The following is a 17389-nucleotide window of genomic DNA, read 5'->3' on the forward strand; positions in this document are numbered from 1 at the left end:
AGCAGCGGCGGCGGCGACGCTTCCTGCGGGCGCGGCCGCTGTGGGCGCGGAGCCGCGAGCGAGCGAACGAACGAGCGAGGCGGAGCCGGCGGCCGGGGAGCCGAGCGCAGGTCCCGCGCAGCCCGCGCCGCGAACAAAGGCCGCCATGAAGCCCGGGCCGCCGCGCCGCGGGACCGCACAGGGCCAGCGCGTGGACACCGCCACCCATGCGCCCGGGGCCCGCGGGCTGTTGCTGCCACCGCTGCTGCTGCTGCTGCTGGCCGGCCGCGCCGCGGGGGTGAGTGATGGGCTCCAAGAGGGTCCCCAGCGTGTACCCCCCGTGTCTTTGCGTGTCCCCTCGTCGCGCGTGCCGCGCTGGGTGTGTCCCGGTCTCACGGGGTCCCCTCCCCGCCGGGAAGCTTGTGCGTCCGGTATCCGCTGGGGTCGCCTTCTCCCCACCCCCACTCCAACCCAAGCCGCCTGCAGGGCCTTGGGGACTCCGGAGGAAGAGGGGGTGGGTCGATGAAGGTGACCCACGGGGGTGAATGAGGGTGACCCTGTGTGTGTCTGTTTCTAAGAAGGGTGCGTGGGCACCTGTGGGTGTGGGCACGGGAAAGGCTCTGTCCATATGGGTGGATGGCATCTGCATTCCGCTCCACACTGGGGTGACCCATTGTGCACGCTGTGTGTCATCATGGCCATGGCTGTGTGACGGCCGTGTGAGGGGGTGTGTGCTTTGACCCATGGAAGTGTGTAAAAGCACATGCGTGTGTGTGCAGGTGTGTGGCCATGGTGGGCCTGCTCAGCTCCCACCCCAGAAGACATGGGTGTGCATGCCGGCAGAGGTGGGTACCAGGTGACCCTTGACTGTCCCTTTTGAGAAGTCCAAGTAGCTATGGGATTGAACTTGGTTCCGGTTCCATTAGCAGAATGAGAGGACGAGGGTCCTTGCAGGTGGACGAGCCAGGTCCCTGCTCTGAGGAACCCAGCTCCCAAGTGAGTTCTGAGTTGACAGGTGTCTAAATGTGGGCTGAGTGAGCAGGGGATTTCTAGGTCCTACCCCCATGTGGCTGGCTCCAGGAGCAATAGCTGTCCCTAACACTCAGATGACCACCAGAGCCCAGGCTGGCTGGCACGCCCCTTCTCTCCTAAGCACGATAGCCGGGTTGTAGGGAGGCAGGCAAGACCCTGAGCTGCCTTGATGACTGTTAGCTTTGGGGAGGGGACCCCAGGATAGTGCCTTGCCTTTTTCTTTTCTTTCTTCTTTTTTCCTTTTTTTCCTGATAGGGGTGAGGGAAGAGGTTCCTGAGGGAAAGGTAACAGTACCCATAGTGGCAGTGTCAACTCCTTTCATCAGCATTATAGAAAATTACCCTTGACATCAAAGACCTGGTTTCAAAGTCCAGTGAGGACCACCACCCATTCACAGTGAGGTCTTGAGCCAGCCTGGCCGCTCCTCTGAGCCCCAGCTTTCCCCTCTGCAAAGACGAACTAAGAGTCCCCTCCCGGGAGGAAGAGTGGACACAGAGGCACCTCTGAGGGTATTTTGGTGTTGAGGACAAAGGGCTCAGGACAAATGGCTCCACCGGAGCTACTGCCCCTAGGGAGGAAAAGGCTAATGATACACGTTCTATCAGCAGGGAAAGGATCCAGGGAGATTTTGAGGACCCAGCACATAGTAGGGCCTCAACCAGGCAGGTGTGAGGGCAACGTGGGGCTGGCGTGGTTCAGACCAATGCTGAGTGACCTGCCCAGGTGGTGGGCCTGACTGAGTGAGGGGAGAGACTGTGATAGGGATGGAACTCAAGAGACGCTTTCTCTGGAAGCATGCTGTCCTCCCAGAGAAGGGCTGAGACTATAGAGGAAGGGCTCTGCCCTGTTACCTGGCCTGTTATTGAGGCTAGACCAGAAGAAGCCCAGCTGGTGACTCCAGGAATGGTCTCTAGTGTCAGCCTTTGACAGCAAGGGACTGACAAACACTGACAGTGGTTGCTGGCTCAGTAGGGGAGAAACAGGATGACCCTGGGTCTTCTCGCCAGTCTGGGAGGGAACAGGATCAGGAGAACGGGACTCTAGGGAAGAGAAGGCTGGTTTGATCTAGGTTGTGGCTGGCAAGTTGGGGGTGTGTCCTGACCTACAGATTTGAGGCTTCGGTCCTGAGAGACTAACTGTCTAAGGCTCTGAGGACCTCAGGCCACTTCAGCTGCTCTGGTTAGGTGACTCCCAGAGTGGCATGGAATGTGGGGACACTAGAAATTATAGCCTTTGGAGAATGTCTTTTAAAGGTCCAGATCTGAGAGAGCATAGATGCCATTCAGTCTGCTGTCAGGGGTGGTTTGATTTGTGGCTGTGTGACTTTGTGGAAGTGATTTAACTGTTCTGTGCCTTGGTTTCCTAAGATGGTCCTTGCTCTCTAAGATGGAGCAAAGAGTGAAAATGTAGCCATAGCACTTGGTGCACGTGGATTCCTTTTTGGCAGGGGTGGGGACAGGGTCTCATATAGCTCAGGCTAGCCTCAAACTTGCTATATAGGCAAGGACGATCTTGAACTCCCTACCCTTCTACTTCCCAAGTTCCTCTTTTTTTTTTTTTTTTTTGCCCTTCCAGACTGGTGACCTCACTATATAGAAAAGAAAAGATGGGGCCATTCCAGGCTGGGTCCTATAGTCAGCAAAGGGATTCAGAGGCACCATAACCCAGAATCCTCATGACTTCTGGGCTGCTGGGCACCAGGAGCAGATATTTGCTGTATAATCTGGGTAACACTGACATCTGTCTCAAGACCCTCTCTATGCATTAGACAGTGCCAGGCTCAGCCACTCCCTCCCAGGAGCTGGAGTATGCTGCCTTTCTCTGGAGATAGCCCTTCTTGGAGGAAGCCGTGGAGGCTTCCTGGAAGAAGAGGCCTTCCGAGCTAAGCTGACAGGGTTCACAGTGGCAGCCTGTCTAACCCTCCACACTCTTGTCCGTCATCACCTATAGAGACAAGGTTGACTTTTCAGGGCTGTTGGGTTGGACCTGAAGCCTCCTGCTCTCGGGGAGCAGAATCAGCCTCCTCAAGTCGGACAGCTGTGGACAGGCTGCGTGGGAGGGACCACTTGTTTCTTTTGGGAGAAGGAAGGCTCCCTGAAACTGCCCCCATCCCACCTTTCTAAGCTGCCCAGGGAGAAGGCTGCTACTTAGAGTCCTCTGGGCCAGCTGCAGACTGGCTGAGGAGGACTCGAGGTAGGCGTCACAGTCCCAGGCCGAGTACCGAGCAGTTTTGACACCCTGTCCCCAGCATTCTGTGTGGCTGAGTGTAGGATGTGTGGAGAACAGTCTTAGAAATAACCAGAATCCCCGTTCAACAGAGACACTCAGTGACTTGCTCAGAGTCAGATAGCCAGGAGTTAGCTGTTTTGAGTTGAGGCCAGGCTGGCTCCAGCCCCAGGCCTCAGTTTATGCCCTCATACTCCCTGAGGTTGTGTACTTCATTTGACCTCTCTGGGCTCTCCCTATGCCCCAAGTTAATGTATTTATTAATTAGTTTTTTCCAAGATAGGGTTTTTCTGTGTAGTGTTGGCTATTCCAGAACTCACTCTGTAGACCAGGCTAGTCTCAAACTCAAGAGATCTGCAGGCCTCTGTCTCCCAAGTGCTGGGATTAAAGGCGTGCTCCACCACCCTACTTATTAAAATAACTTTTGAGACCAAGTCTCACTGTATAGCCCAGGCTAGCCCTTGAACTTGTGATTTTTTTTCCTGCCTTGACCTCCTAATTGTTGGGATGGTAGGCAAGTGCCACACTGTCTTTTCTTGGCTACCCTTTAGTAGCTCCCCAGTGTCCCTGTAGATGCTGCCCCTGCTTCCGCTTTGTTCTGCCTTAGTCTTGGGGAAATGTAGCAAGCAGCTAACAGGAGAAGAGCTTTCCTAGGGCGCTTCCCCTCCAATTCACAGGTCCCTCTCATCTGCAAAGGAGTGACTCTGAGGGTCCTCGGGGACAGGCTGGGAGAACTTTGTAAGGGAGGTGTTCAAAGCCAGGGCAGTGGTGGCCCATGCTTTTAATCCCAGCACTCAGGAGGCAAAGGCAGGTAGATCTCTGAGTTTGAGGCTAGTATGGTCTACAGAGTGAGTTCCAGGACAGCCAGGGCTACAAAGAAACACCCTCTCCCCCCACCCCCCCACCCCCCAAAAAAGAAAAAAAGTATAGAGCTTGAGTCCTTGTGTTGGGTCACATGAGCACAGGACAGGAGACATTTAGAATCTCAGATGATAAGGGCTAAAGATCCTAGCCCTTGGGTATGAGCCATGAGACATGCTTGCCTCTGCACCAGCCCAGCTCTGCCTTTGCGCCCCTCCTCCACCGTCTATCCCTAGAAAACATTAGCAGCCCAGATCCTTGCCTCAGCCTTCTGAGCTCCCTGACCCTCACTTTCTCTCTGTCCTGGCAGCAGAGGTGGAGTGACTCACAAGGTCCAAGACAGGAGGAAGGGAGTCACAGGACTTTCTTGACAAGACCTTGAGCTTCTGGGGGCACCTGAGGCCACTCTGGGCAGCAGGAACTGAACATAGAAACACAGAAAATGCAGCTGGGCCAGGGACTCTGCTCCTCTGTGGAGGCATCAGTTGGTGAGGTGGGTGGGGACCTTCCCTATTCAGGGTATTGGTCATGGACTGGGAGGCGCCAGGGGGCTCCTTAGGGCCGGCCTGTGGTGTCGTTGTCACCTCCAAGTCTGGCCATGACCATGAGGTTGTGGCTCTGGGCTTCAGCCCAGCTTTGTGCAACCCTGTAATTTTGTGTCTGGGGGCAGGATGACCAAGCGGGACACTGCCTGTGGGCTGGCCCCTTATTTCCACCACCCCTCCTGGCTCCCACACCAACCAGAGCAAGGGCTGGGTTGGTGATCACCTGGTCCGTTCAGATCTCTGTCCCACAAACTGTCCTGGGAACATTAGCCTTATTGACTGTCCCCCTGCCCCCACTCCCATTTGCCTTGGCTCCTAGCCTGCCAAGATTCCGGGAGGCTGGGCAGCCTTCACTTCCGGCCCCTCACCCTAGAGCAGGCCCCTAGCCAGAGGGGTGGCCGTTCCCCTCCCCCACTCCCACAGACCAGGCCTGGTCTGAGCATCAAACAGGAAGAGGGTGATTACAGAGGGGAGCCTGAGCAGCCATGGCTGGGGGGCGCCTAGCTGTGAGAGAGTGGGGACCCTCACAAAGGATCTATCACCTTTCTTGCCTGGTGGCTGAGGGTAGCAGGCTGGGGCCATCTTGGTGGCCTTTCATACTGGGCAGAAGAATTCTCTTAATCTCCACTGCCGGAACAGTCAGCTTGTCTTCCCACCCAGACCTTGGTGCTGTGTCTGTTTGTGTGTGCGTGTGTGTGGGGTGTGTGGGGGTGTGGAGAACTAAATCTGGAGGTGAACCTCAAACAGAAGAGCAGAGACCTCTGGGCCAAATGGTGAGGGTTGAAACCCTGCAGTTTCTAATTCCTTGCTGTGTGATCTGGGCACATTCGCCCAACCTCTCTGAGCATGTTTATAGCAGGGAGTGGGGTGGGGGATGGGGGTGTACTTAGGAGTTAGGATATGGAGAGAACAGGGAGTGGCGGGCGCTCTTTCAAATGTTAGATTAGCTTCTTGCTTTTAACCACCTAAGCTTTTTTTTTTTTTTTTCTTCCTCTTGGTCTTACTAAGGAGCTGCTGTCTGGAAACGGCCAGAATTTCCCTACCAGAGTGTGGGAGCCAGGTCTGAAGGCCCGAAGCAGAGCCCTGGGTCCTGAGGAGAACTTGGGTTGGGACTCCCAGTTGCAGCTGGCTGGATTTAGGCCAGATTAGACAAAGTATTTTCTCGGCTCCATGGCGGTGCTGAGTTTCTGGGAATTCTGTTCCCCGAAGTGGAGGCTGGAGGGCAGGTAGACCTATCTACTGCTCAGACCCTGTGGCCCTGGGACTCCTGGAAGATCAGGTTACCTGTGTGCAGATCCCTGGGCAGGGTGGTGTTTGTGGAATGTGAGCAGCCACGGCCCACACACCCACGGTCCCATAACCCAGAGCGCTTGGCTGTACTCTGTTGGTCCCCTAGGCCTGGCGAATGTTTAGAAACCTTGGAGTGGGAGGGTCCTATAGAGGTGCTCACCCTCAGCCAGTCCAAACGTGGTGGTACATTCTGCAGTCATAGGTGGCTCACGGAGCCTTCCGGCCTCTCTAGGACACTGGTATCATTGTCTTACTCACAAGGCTCTGGTGTGGACAGATACCCACCAGCGCCCACACATGCCAAGAGGACATAGAGTTTGCTTGGCTGCCCCAGTCCTACTCTGGGCTTTGCCCTAAGTGGCTGATGTTGTGTCACACCTTCAAGGATGGGTAGACTATGCCGGAGCAGCTCTGGGACATCCTGCACCCTCTCCTTACCCGATGGACACCCCCCCCCAACTCTACCATCCCCATCTCAGCTCCTAGCCAGGCTGGGAGAGTCATATAGAAGCGGCACCAGTGACATCTGGGAGTCTAATTGCAGCTGGCTGGTTGCCAGTTCGATCGCCAGTGGCAGTGGCCAGCACAGAATGGTCGGAGGGAGGAGGAGGCTGGGATGGTTCTTTAGTGTCTCCCGCCCTCCAGCTTCAGGCCCAGGGGACAGCTGAGGAATCCTTGGGGTAGGGAGAGCTGCTGACCTCTGCTCTGGGTACCTGGTGGAGCCCATGACTGGCACACTTCTCCAGGGTGTGGCAGGTGTGGGTGTCCCTCTGTCCTTTCCTCCTGACTTCTGTCTTTGCCTCACCTGGGTTGTAGAGTTTATGTCTGAATCCCACCCATATTCTGCTTTCGAGGTGCTTCCTGTCAGAGGGTAGAGGCAGATGGCAGGGACGGCGGTCAGACATACAGGGTTCTGCTAGGCGCTAGGCATCTCTGGGCCCTCAGCATAGCCTGTGGGATGTCGCATCACCCTGTTTTACCCTATCTGGGCAGCAAGCTGTCTGCCAAGGTGAACACGGTGCTTTGCATTCTTCTGGGTGCTTGCCCAGGAAACCGGGCCACCGAGTAGAGCACACAGTGGTGAGGGCTTGGGCATAGCTCCTGGATCCTGATGATGGACTGTTAGGTTGGTGCAACAGTCTTTATTAGGCACCTACTGTATGCATGGCCCATACTGGGGGCTTGTGGTATTAGTCTGGACAGTCTCTCTGCCTGGCTGTGGATGGCTATGGGAGAATGTGAAATTTGTGGTGATGGGACTGGAGCCCACTTCCGTTCACTCAGGGTGAGTCCAGCCCAGCCACGGAAAGGGTGTCCTCTTCTCTGGTGAAGGGACTGGTTCCTTAGGCTTTGGAGGCAAAGCTGGCTCAGCAGTTACTAGTTACAAGGGTGGCAGGTTTTATTTTTAGTATCAACTTCCTCTAAGATTGCCTGGGCTCAGAGGTGATTCCTCCAGCAACTCATCCAGAGAAACGGAACTGTGTCTGTGAAATGGAACCATTGGATGGGGGTGACCTGGGCCTGCAAGTCCTCAGAGCCAATGATGGCCTGACCACCAGTGTCCCACACCCTTCATGTGTCCTGTTCATGGTTCCTCTTGGGCCTGGGTGGGAGTCCCTTTCCTTTCCGGTCACACGGAGTGCCACCTCTCTCCCTGACCCTAGGGACACAGTCACTCACATCCAGGGCACCCAGGAAGGGGAAGAACACTGAGTGTGAAGTCTATCACTGGGTCCTTGTCCTCATCTGCCTGCTGAGACCCACCAGACCCACAGCCCCCTGTCTGAGCTGCGTGTTTCTCCCCCACCCCCACCTCATGCTTGCCTCTAGACTTTATGAAGCTCCAATAACGGAGAAGGAAGGGGTCAAGGAAGTGAGGTGTTGGTTTGACTCTGGAGGCTGAAGAGAGGCCTCTTGAAGGAAGTGTTCTTGGTTCCAGTCCTCAGAGGATGACCAAGGGTCAGAGTGGTCAAAGGCTCAGAAGCAGGAAGGGCCATGGTCTATTGAAAGGACAGGCTGTGGAGAGGAACAGTAGGACTGCCAGCCAGAGCGAGCATCTAGTGTGGAAGGCGAGCATGCCTCTCTTTGGGATGGAAGCTTTTTCTCTGTCCCTGTCCTGTTGCTAAATTGTGTGGCCACTTCCAGGTTTCTAGCTTTATGCCTCAGCACATTCTGGGGTTGAATAGTTGGTCCTACCCAATCCAGCCCAGCCCCCAGTGCCGAAGACTCCACTCTCCACACAGCTCACAAGGTGAGTTGTGGTGAAGTGAGACCTCTGTGTTCTGTCCTGAGGCAGAGGTGTGGCCTGTATGGATGAGGGATAGATACCAAACCTGGTATATCAAAAACACATTCCGCACCACAAGAAAGACACAGGTATTACTTTCATTTTTTAAATATGATAGAAACACAAGGAGATGAAATACTTTGCGCAAAGTCACAGAGCTAGTTAGAGCTGAGTTGGGATTCGAACCCATGCAGTGTACAGCTAGGGTCCTATCCAGTACACAGACTGCCAGCAGCAGAGAAGTTGTGGAATCCGGTGCTGCATCAAGACTGAAGTAAAGGCCAAGGTCTTGTCAGGTCCCTAAACTTGTGTGACTGCTGGGTGCTGACTCAGACCAGGCCCTCCATGACTTCAATGATGAGGACGGTTCTCTGTCATTATTGTCCCTGCTGAAGCTAACCCAGGCTTGCGGGGAGGGGGCTGGTGGTGGCAGAGGACCCAAAGTAACAGGAAGTTGATTACTAAACGGAGATCAAGTACCTTCTAGAGTCCCAGGGTGGCTGCCACTCCCACACCAAGTTCTGTTTTTTACCTGTCTCCATTTTTGCCCAGAGTGCTGTCGTGGATCTACTATACATCTCTAGAAGCCTCCCCTGGCTGCCCCCAGATGCTCTCGTGTCCCTAGGTATCTGGGTATCTATGCCACATCCATTCCCATTGTTCTTCGGTGCATGGCTTCAGACTGGTTCCTCTGCCCCGTACATCCTGCACACTGCCCCTCTCGCCCCTCCAGTGGACTTCTACTCATGCTCCAAAGCCCAGCTCAGATGGCCCTTCTTCCTAGCTGCCAATCACAGAGGGAGCCTTCCTTCAGTCCTACTTCTTCTAGATTCCCAGGCCCTGCTCTTTCTGAACATTAAGATTCTTTGCCAAGCCCTGGTCCTGCTTCACTGCTTCTTGGTGTCTGTCTCCCTACAGGGTTACATTGTTACCTCCCCTCTAGGGAGCCCTGTCTTGGATACACTGTTGCAGCTGCTACCTCCCCCCCCCCCCCCCGCCATGACATCATCTCCCGGCCCAACTCACACATCAACGTTTCGTTTTCCCCGTCTGACATTGCTGTATTGTCTCTTTTCCCCATTTTCACACATCCTCATTTTGATTTATTTCTGGTTCTTCTCACTCTAACACCTTGTCTTTTCTCCCTGGCCCTCCCCTGTGTGACGACCCCCCCCCCCAAGCTGGGGAGAAGAGGAAGCAAGTGCAGCTGGGGAGATGTAGCCGTGGTGCTTTGGCTTAGGAGCAGCCTGCTGTGGAGGTGTGTGTGTGTGTGTGTGTGTGTGTGTGCGCGTGCACATGCGGGTGTGTGTGTATGTGGTGTGTGTGGTATGTGTGGTGTGTGTGTGTGGTATGTGTGGTGTGTGTGGTGTGTGTGTGTGTGAGTGCCTGTGTGTGTGGTGTGTGTGTCTGAGTGTGTGTATGTGTGAGTGTGTGTGTGAGTGAGTGTGTGTGTGTGTAGGGATGCTTTGACTCCTTGAAAGTGGGCCCTGGGGGCTGGGTTACCTGGAGGTGTTCCCTTCAGTCACCTTTCCCCCTCCTCCACCTCTGCTCCCCCTCCCTCTTCCTTCTTAGTTTTCTTTTTCTCTTACTCTGATTCCCTGAGGCTGTCCCTCCCTCCTTTTCTCCCTCCCTGGCTGATTGGTACCTCTCCCATCCCTGGCTGTTATTCAGTGGAGACTTGAAGTCTTGTTCTTTGGAGGGACAGGATCTGGTTAGAGCTGGCATAGACATCCCTTGTGGGAGTTTTCACCTCCTGGTCAAGGGCTCACCTCTCCCTTTAACAAGCCCCAAGGAATTTGAGGCCAAAGCTGCTTTGAGGATGGTAGACACTGGTCTTGCTGGTCAGAGTCCTGTGCCCAAGGGAGCTGGGAAGCTTATTCTCACATGAAGTGGGGGAATAATTTTGGACCTGGCCAGGAGTCTGTGATGGCCCCTGGGTGACCCTTTCTCAGGTACAGTTACTAACGTCATGTTTCTGTCCGAGCTTACACTATGGGGAGTGACTAGGTCATCTGCATGCAGGTGTGTATGGATATTGCCAGGCATCTCAGCTGATGATTAGGACCCTGGAGTAGCAGAGACTGCCGCTCCCCCTTCCCCAGCTGCTAAGGTTTACCCCCAACCCAGTGGCTGCACATGGGTTTTGGTGGAGAAAGTTGGAAGATGCTATGACAACGTCGTGAGCGTCAGATGTGCACACAGAGACTGGACACTCAATCATTGAAGTTCTAGCTGTGCAAATGTGAAGACCCAGAGTCTGGGAAAAAGCTGGGTGAGCATGGTGACCCATGTGTCATCCCAGCGCTCATGAAGTTGTCACAAAAGGTCCCTGGGACAAGCCAGCTAACTATGCTGCCATGTCAAACTGAGCTCTGGGTTCAGCAAGAGATTCGGCTTCAACCATGAAACCCGGAGCAGGAAGACACCCAGCATCAACTTTAGGCTTCCACACACACTCATACATGGGCACATGTACTGATGCGTGCACACATGTGAAGACACAGATAGATGAATGTGCATGGACTCCTAGACAAATGTCAGGGACCCTCTTCCCATGGTACTAAGACCCCTTGTGCCCATAGGAGCAGGCTCAGACTCACAGCATCCACACCCACAGGTGATCCCATCCCATGTTCACACACTGTGTCCCTAAGCTCTTCCAGGAGCCCTCTGGCCACATGTGTATGTGCCGTGTAGGCTCAGCCCTGGAGCTGTGCTCACAGGAACAGGCCTGTCCCTAATCCAGGTCTTAATCCCAGGGTCCAGAGCTCTGGCCAGGGGCAGCTGGTCATCTGGCCTCCTTAGAGAGATTAAGGCAAGGGCAGAGAAGACACTGGGAGCTCTGTCTCCTGCCCAACCCCCCAGAGGCACTTCATTCTCATCTGTCAAAAAGCTACTATTTTTTGCAGCCCCTCGGAGAACTGGTTCTATACACCACTCATCAATTCAGGGTGCTGACAGGGTGGGAGAGAAGACAAAAGCTGTGTGTCCCCCAAGAATGGGACATGTACTAGAGAGAGGCCAGGAGGGCTATCTTCCATCACTTAAGTACCTACCTGCCTGCAGTGGCCTGACTCGGAATCGTCAGCACTGAAGCCCTCTGATTCTGATACTAGAGCATCCTGATGAGGCAGGATCATGAAGACAAATCATATTTTGGGTCCCGAGCATGTGTACAGCCAAGCTTGAGACCTGTCCAGGTGGAGGGGAGATCTGAGCTGCAGGTCCTGGAGGTGACTAAGGACATGTTAGTTATTAGCAGAATGGTGCAGGAGGTGGCACTCAGCAGTCCATGCCTCGGTGCGTGGCTGCTGGCTGAGCATGGTCCCCTGGTGGGCCGCTGTGGTATGAGGCATATGAAAGCACTTCTGCTAGAGGAGATTGGCATAGACTGTGGCTCTGAGGTGACTGTCCCTGGCCCACTGTGGGAGAGCCCACACTACCCAGGCTGACACCGTGCAGGCTGAGCCTTGTCTCTGTTTCTTCCCACCTCATCTCTGTCCCAAGTTTGGATGGGTAGGTGGTATGTGTTGAGGATGGTTGAAGGAGGTGGCTTAGGTGACAGAGCTGTGACTTAGGCCTCTGCTTGTCAAGTGGGCAGGTCATCTTGTACCTGTGCCTCTAGATCCCCTCTGTGAACAGGATAGTCCCTGTTCCACCGAGGAAAACATTAGGGCACATGCGGCCAGTTTATGGTGGTAGCCTCAAGCTGTGGCCAGCGTTTTGGTAGTGGGAGGAGTCTCAGCCACCACAGAGGTGACATCCCCACCCCATCCCAGGCTCAGTGAGCAAGACTGCCCTGGCAACAGCCTGCTGGCTGACATCCAGGCTGGTAGCCATCTTTTCAGCTCAAGCCCTCTGTCACTAACACTGTCTTCTTCCAATCTGGATCCTGGGCAAGACCATCTGGTACTCATTCATTTGTCCTCTCATCCATTCATTCATTCACTCATTCATTCATCCCCTTCATTCATTCCATCTCTCACTCACCTCCTTCTTCATCAAGTCCCTCCCTCAGTTAATTATTCTCTCATTTATCCACTCCTTCTGCTCTCGCTTATTAGTCCCCGCCCCACATTCATTCTTTCCTGAGGCTGGGCTGGAGGCAGCCATGGCTCCATGTTAGCCTTGCCCCATGCGGCTCCCTGTAGGGAAGGGGGCCAGGCAAGTGTTATGGGAATTCTTCCAGCCTTGCCTAGGAAGGGTCTGGGAGCAGTCTTGGTAGAGGGGACATGGTAGCTTTGTCTTTGGGCTGCAGAGTGGATGGAGGCCAGAGTACTCAAGGGGTGGACTCTGAACCCAGTGCGGAGCCTGTGCTGAGGGTTAAGGGGAGAGCAGGACATATATCCTCAAGCATCTTGGGATACTGATGAGGGCAGAGACGGCATATGGGGCTTTCCATGCTCCCTCCACCCCGTCACTGAGGGGACACTGAGAACCTGCCAGACAAAGGCGGGCAGTTGGGGCCTGGGCCAGGCCTCAGGACAGATGGGGCCTCCGTCTGGGAGCAGAGAGCGGAAACTGCCTGGGGCTTGGCAGCTGCTGCTGGCTTGGTAGAGGTTCGGCCTGTGAGCCAAATGGAGGTGGGTAAGGCTGAGGGACAAATCCTGGAGCCCACAAGGCTGTCTGTCCTTGAGGCTATACTGGACAGCCACAAGGTAAGGGACAGATGGACTGGTGTCCAGCCTCTGGGGCCCCCTCTGGCCCTGTATCTTGTTAGGGCAGCTAGCAGGGCTCCCGAGGGGGTGTCTGGATGTGAGCTGCACCTGCACCCTTCAGTGGCCCTTTGAGAGTTGGTGGCCTACAGATGCAGAGAGGCCTGGCTGGGTCCTGCTTACCTGAGGGCTCCACACCAGGGGTTTGTCCATCTGCCACCCGTGGGGCTTCTCCTGGGTGCTGGGAGCACTGAGATGTGGCAAGGGTGCACGATACGTTGTCTGGAGACTCTGAACTTGAGTCCAGGCTCTGCCGTGTGACCAAAATTCCTCCCTTCCTCCGAGCCTCAATTGTATGCGCTGCCTTTCTTACACAGTTGTACTGAGAGGAGACAAACAGGCCCTAAAGCGCAGATGTCTCCCTCACCCACGACTTTACTCCCTATGCTCAACCAACCACAGCGTGACAATACTAAGTGGAAAATTCCAGAAACAAACAGTTCATCAAGTTCAAATTGTGCGTCTTTCTGAATGGTGCGTTAAATCCTGAGCTGTCATGCTGAGTTCTGCCTGGAAGCACGGGGCTCATGCTGTGTGTGCATGCAAGTCACTTAGGAACATCTCTGTTACCAGATGGGCTGTCACTGTGTCACCGTGTGGGTCAGCCCCAGTATCGGGAGTGGAGATGCAGACAAGGTGCCAGGTGTAAGACATGGAAGGACCTCTGGGCCCCATGTGGCTGCAGGGCATTGTGGGAATTGTACTATAGCTCTGGGTCAGTCTGCCTGAGGTTCTGTACACCCTCCAGGGGTCACAGGAGGAGGGTGGAGGCTGCTGTAAGTTTAGAACTTAAAACAAACAAACAAACAAACAAAAAAACAAGGCTTCTGGTAGTCCAGGCTGGTCTCAAACTTGCTCTGAGCCAAGGATGACTTTGAACCCCTTGGGTCCACCTCCAAAGAGTAGGAGGTGGAGGGTGGGGAATGGAGGTGGGGCAGGGGTGTCTACAGGTGTGTGCCACCATGCTAGGTTATTTCAGAATGTTTCTTTATTAAGTGTTTTGTTTTGGGTTTTAAGCTAGAGTTTCTCTAAGCTCTGGCTGTCCTAGAACTTGCTCCATAGACCAGGCTAGCCTCAAACTCACAGAGATCCACCTGCCTCTGCCTCCTAAGTGCTGGATTAGAGGCATGCATCACCACTACCTTCGGGACCTTTTTTTTTTTTTTTTTTTTTTTTTTTATTAAATCATTCTGAAAGGAGACACTGTGCCAATGTCATTGTTGTCTGAGTGCCTTGTATGCCCAGTGCTAGCTCTCAGCAGACTGGACACTTCCCTCTAGGGGACTGCCCAGTGTGAGGTCTGCAGGCCTGATTTTGTCCCTTAGCACAATGCTTGGCTTGAGAGGCTTACTTACGGGGTAGTGTCCGCCATCTTTGTAGCTTTCTCCGATGAGTAGTATTCTTCTACGTGGATGGGTCCTGTTTTACGTATCCTTGCAGCAGGTGATGCATGCTAAGAACAAGGGTCACATGAACATCGGTGACACAGTAACTGTTCATCTGGTAACAGAGATGTTCCTATGTGACTTGCGTGGATACCCAGCAGGGGCCCTGTGCATCCAGTCACAATGTATTCGCTTTTGCCTCGTATTTGTTTATGTATTTATCTTTGTTTATGTTGGGCATGTGGAGGTCAGAGGGCAACTTGTGGGACTCTGTTCTTGACTTCCACCATGCGAACTCTGGGAATTGAACCCAGGTCTTCCGCCTTAGCAGCAAGTGTCTTTATGAGCTGGGCCCTCTTGCCTGCCCCGCTTTTGTGTTTCAAAAACAAAAGACAATAGAGTTCCTGGGTCATATAGACATTCTGTTTCACGTTCTGAAGAACTGTCCGGTGCTCTTTGAAAGTGGCCTTGCTGTTTTGATGTACCACCAGAGGGGGTCTGAAGTCTCTCCCGCTAGCTTCCTAAGCGGGGCATTCTCTGGCTTCTGAGCACAGTGGTCCCTGCATTGCTCAGGTGTCTATGAGGTGGCACAGTGGACAAGGTACAAAGCTTGGGGTGACAAGGAAGGTGCTCAGCTGAAGGAGCCAGAGCGTCGGGGAGCTGAGACTGCAGACCCATAGCTTGAGAGCAAGACTGGAGAGTGGAGAGACCTGCCCGTGGGCCACCTGCTGTGCCCAGCATCCTGCCCTGCATCAGGGTTTGCAGATAGGAGCCTGAGGCTCAGGTGGACAGCTTGCTGAGAAGGGAGGCTCTTACTGGGCCCTTGGTTGGGTCGATGTTGTTTTTAAGCATACATAAGCAAAGCAAAAATGCGGCTCAGAGAAGTTGGCTTCATGCCTAGGGTTGCACAGCTGCAGAAAGTCATTGCTGGGGTTTGGCCCCTAACTTAGTCTAGCTTGGGTCCCTGTTCCTTCTGGATGATCTATGTGGCTTCCAGGAACCAGGGTGACAGTGGCTGGGGACAAGTGTGTTGGTTGCTAATCAGGCTCTGAGTGCTCGTCCTGTCAGACCTCCCTTGGTGTCTTATGTGAATCCTTCTGTATGTGGACATGGGGATGGTGGCTCCTGGGGCCTCTGCTGCTCAGAGCATCCAGAGTCCCCAGAAATAAGGCAGCTCTCCTCCGATGGGACAACAGACTGGGGAAGGATGGGACCTGAGGCCCCAGTGAGCTCGCATGAGGTAAATAACCTCACAGGTCCCTGGACAGTAGGGAGCTCGTGGGGTTCGGCTAATGTTGGTTTTGTACCTTAGTCCTATTGCTGGGAGACTCAAGGCCAGTTGCTTTACCTCTCTGAGTTCTTGTTCCCAAGTATGGAATGAGAATTAGCCCCCACCAGTAAGATTTGTGAAGAGAATTGAGGCTGTGTGTGCATCCAAAGAATCAAGCCTATGGTGAGTGCTCCCTGTAGGGAGCACTAACTGTTCTTCACATCGAGGGATGGAATGACACAGAAATCCTCCTGAAAAATGCCCAGGGGATGCACCATGCTATAGCTTGAGGCCTGTGTGCCCTCTTGGGGGCTCAGGGATTCAATCAGGGGTTTAAGTCCTACTGGAACACACTGGTGGTCAGAAATCTTAGTGTCTTTATCTGTAAGTGAGAAGAGCATGGGACCCAACATGGTCAAGCAAGCCTAGCAAAGCCCACTGAGGCCTGAGACCAGGAGCTGGGGTATCACTTTGGGAGGATGACTAGGCAGAGGCGGGAGGACCCAGGCCTCCATGGGTGCTCCTCCTTTGCACAACTTAGGGCTGGGAATCAAGGAACAGTGTGTCAGGGTGGTCCCAAAGGTGATATACAAGAGCAGGTGACCGGGACAGTGGGAGTTGTCTCAGCCTGGGCTGAGGAGTGCCCTAGCTTACCAGGGCTGGTCACTGTCTTCCATCCAAACACAAGAACAGAACGTGTGCTGTGGAGAGCCGCTGCCCGGATCTCCTGCCTGGACGGGTTGCAGGTGGGTGCCTGTTTGCAGGACTATCATGATGAGAGTGGTGGCCCTGAGGTGGGGGTGGGGGCAGTCAGGCCCACCAGCCTCTATCTACAGCCAACTGCTTTTTCGGGGGGTGTCCACAAAGGAAGAGGGAGTCCTGCACAGGGTCAAGCGCTTAAAGTCTGTGCCAAGTGCTGGGAAACCAGAGACGGGCCCGGAAAGTCGGCTGGCCACTTCCACTTTCTGAAATGTAACTTGGAGATGTCACTTCTGCAGTGGGCTCTGCTGGGCTGGCTCCTCTCCATGTCTGTTTAAGAGTCTCCCTTGGAACTTGGTGGTGAGGGTATTAACTGCCAACAGTCCTCTGCCCAGCCTCCATTATGATGCCCCAGAGAGGTCATACCGCCTTTGTTTTGTCTGGAAGGGCAGACTGACAGAGTTGGTGTCCGGCCAGGGCCATTCAGGCACTGAGGGACAGAAGTACCCGGCAGTCACTTTAGTGGCCCAGCTGTCCCTCTCCGGGCAGTCAGTGGACAACTTTTCCCTTAATCTGGAATAGTCTTTCAAAACAACTTTTTTTTTTTTTTAAATCTTCTGTGATGCATTCAGGCCTTTTAGGGACCTAATTAGGCAACATGGGTGTGTGAGAATACACTTACATACTAATCCATGTACATTGACTTCTTTAGCAACCCCCTATTGTTGGGAATGACATTGCTTCCAGTTCCCCTTCTTATAAAGAGCACTGCCCTGGGGCTCCTGTTCTTGAGGCCCCAATTCCAGAAGGCCGGCAAGGTCTGTCTTAGAGGGGTCCTGACCTGGGCTCCATAGCCTAAGGTTTCTTTTGCATTTTATGGAGGAGAAGGAAGAAGAGGAGGAGGAAGAGGAGGAGGAAGAGGAAGAGGAGGAGGAAGAGGAGGAGGAAGAGGAGGAGGAGAAAGCGTAGGAGGAGTGCACTGTGGGTCTGGGGTAGACATCAGTACTACTGTACAGAAGAGATTAGGGGAGCACCAGCAAGCTGGGGAAAGTGATAGAAGGAGGTTTTGCTGACACACCCACCCCACCCCTATCCCCTGG

The 17389-nt window shown here is 54.1% G+C and overlaps 1 protein-coding gene across 3 annotated transcripts in view; it reads left to right on the forward strand.

Moving 5' to 3' along the window:
* The first annotated feature begins 17 nt into the window (after positions 1–17).
* The window catches only part of Sdc3 (syndecan 3), a 32938-nt gene continuing 15566 nt past the window's right edge, over positions 18–17389 (forward strand). The window contains exon 1 of one of the 3 annotated variants that reach the window (XM_028759789.1): positions 18–277. In XM_028759789.1, the coding sequence (XP_028615622.1) occupies positions 146–277 (132 nt within the window). In that variant the 5' untranslated portion in view covers positions 18–145. Of the gene's footprint in view, positions 278–778; positions 825–4525; positions 4592–17389 lie in introns of those variants that run through there. The other 2 variants (XM_028759791.1, XM_028759790.1) reach the window with 2 other exon arrangements.

Source organism: Grammomys surdaster, unplaced genomic scaffold, assembly GCF_004785775.1.
Source record: "Grammomys surdaster isolate TR1022 unplaced genomic scaffold, NIH_TR_1.0 126313, whole genome shotgun sequence".
Taxonomy (NCBI): domain Eukaryota; kingdom Metazoa; phylum Chordata; class Mammalia; order Rodentia; family Muridae; genus Grammomys; species Grammomys surdaster.